The 1,585-nt window shown below is 37.0% G+C and overlaps 1 protein-coding gene across 1 annotated transcript; it reads right to left on the bottom strand.

Moving 5' to 3' along the window:
• Positions 1-345: 345 nt before the first annotated feature.
• LOC145164890 (uncharacterized) lies at positions 346-972 on the bottom strand. The gene is made up of 2 exons (XM_079083550.1): positions 628-972; positions 346-444 (listed from the first exon to the last, which is right to left on the bottom strand). The coding sequence occupies exons 1-2, from the start codon at positions 970-972 to the stop codon at positions 346-348; spliced, it is 444 nt and encodes a 147-aa protein (XP_078939676.1).
• Between the last annotated feature and the right edge of the window lie 613 nt (positions 973-1,585).

The raw sequence follows: 1,585 nt of genomic DNA on the forward strand, positions 1-1,585 counted from the left end.
TTCATCCTTGACTCTATTGTTTTTCTCCTCTTTCTTACGAAGCATGCAATCATTTGCCAAATGATTTGCTCCGTTACAGTAATGATAGTCAACACCAGAATCTCCTTTCAGTTTCTTCTCGTTCTTGACCTCAGTAACCTTCTCATCCTTCTTTTCAAACTTATTCTTCTCTTCTCCTGCAGGCTTGTTCACGAAACTTCCTTTTCCGTCACCCTGCTTCATCTTCGGATTAAATGGTTTCTTGAAAAACTTTTTAACTCTGTTGTTCGAGTAAAAAGCTATTGCCTCATCATCTGAATTCATTAAAAACCCCTCTTCACCATTAGAATCACCTTTTTCAACAACTTATTTTTCAGATACTTTTGAGACAAGAGCTAATGGACCTCCCAGACTGAGCTTCGACTCTTCTACCATCTCGTTTACTTCACTTTCGTGAGTTTTCAGCTGATTATACAGATCATTTAGAGATGATGTATCGAAACTTTGCTGATTCTTCACCATCATGCTTACACTCCTCCATTCCTTACGAAGTCCCATCACGAAGGTGAGATTGAACTCCATAGCAGACCTTGTGATTCCATAACGATTGCATCGACATATTAGTTCATTAAAGCGATCATAGTAAACTTCAATCGTTTCACTCTCCTTTTGTCTGAATTCTTTCAGCTCCACAAGACATTGCTTAACAGAGTTTATCTTAGTTTTATCGCTTCCCTGATACTTTTCCTTAAGAGTATTCCATATATCTTTTGCATTTTTACAACCACGGATGTAATTGTAAACAACAGGTGGCAAGGCACCTCGCAATTCTCTCAAACAACGCTTTTCGTTGTTCTTCAGCCTGGTGGATTGATCGTCGACTGCAAATGCTGTTCCAGATGATCCAATTTGTTGAACATTTGGTGGAGGTTGAACATTTCCAGTAATGTAGCTCCAGAGCTCCTCGTCCAAACCATTCAAATAATCCTCCATTCAATCAGCCCACTGATCATAGTACTCCGGAATCAACATAGGAATCTTCGTAGAAGATCCTAGCAGATGAGAGAATGAAGTCATCGTGTTCATGTTGAAATTCGCCATGAATGTACGGATGAGATTTTTTAGAAAAACTTGAAGAAATTTGAATTTGAATGAACAAATCGATCAGAAATTCAAAATCGATTACTCGATTATGTAAATCAAATGCAGAATCAAATCAAAACTGTAGATCAGAGATGATTTTCTGAATCAAACAGTGCGGAAACTTTTGAGACAAACTTGCGACTCAAAAACTAGAGATTCAACTGAAAATCAGATCACAGTGATGATTCCTGCTCTGATACTAATTGTAGAAGTGATGATCGAGTATGAAACAAATCAGAGTAAATCAAATGTAATTTGAACACAAGAAGTAAATATAATCTGGTTTTAGCTCTATTACTTCCGATGAATACAAGTACAAAACGATAGTCAAAAGGGTGAACTTCTACAATCACTCTCAAACTCTTACTATCTACTCAATGTTCAGCTCCTATTTATAGGAAACAGGAAGTACAAAAAATACTAAGGCTTAGACGTTAAGCTTCGTACATGATACACCTTAGTA

Source organism: Lactuca virosa, chromosome 3 (assembly GCF_052849685.1).
Source record: "Lactuca virosa cultivar CGN04683 chromosome 3, Lactuca_virosa_CGN04683_v6, whole genome shotgun sequence".
Lineage (NCBI taxonomy): Eukaryota > Viridiplantae > Streptophyta > Magnoliopsida > Asterales > Asteraceae > Lactuca > Lactuca virosa.

What these genes read in the sequence shown, in the direction of transcription:
- LOC145164890 (XM_079083550.1), bottom strand. Translation starts at nt 972, where the DNA reads ATGGAGGATTATTTGAATGGTTTGGACGAGGAGCTCTGGAGCTACATT. An exon ending in AGGAGAGTGAAACGATTGAA is followed by an intron (nt 445 to 627) that starts GTTTACTATGAT and finishes CTGTATAATCAG; the next exon opens with CTGAAAACTCACGAAAGTGA.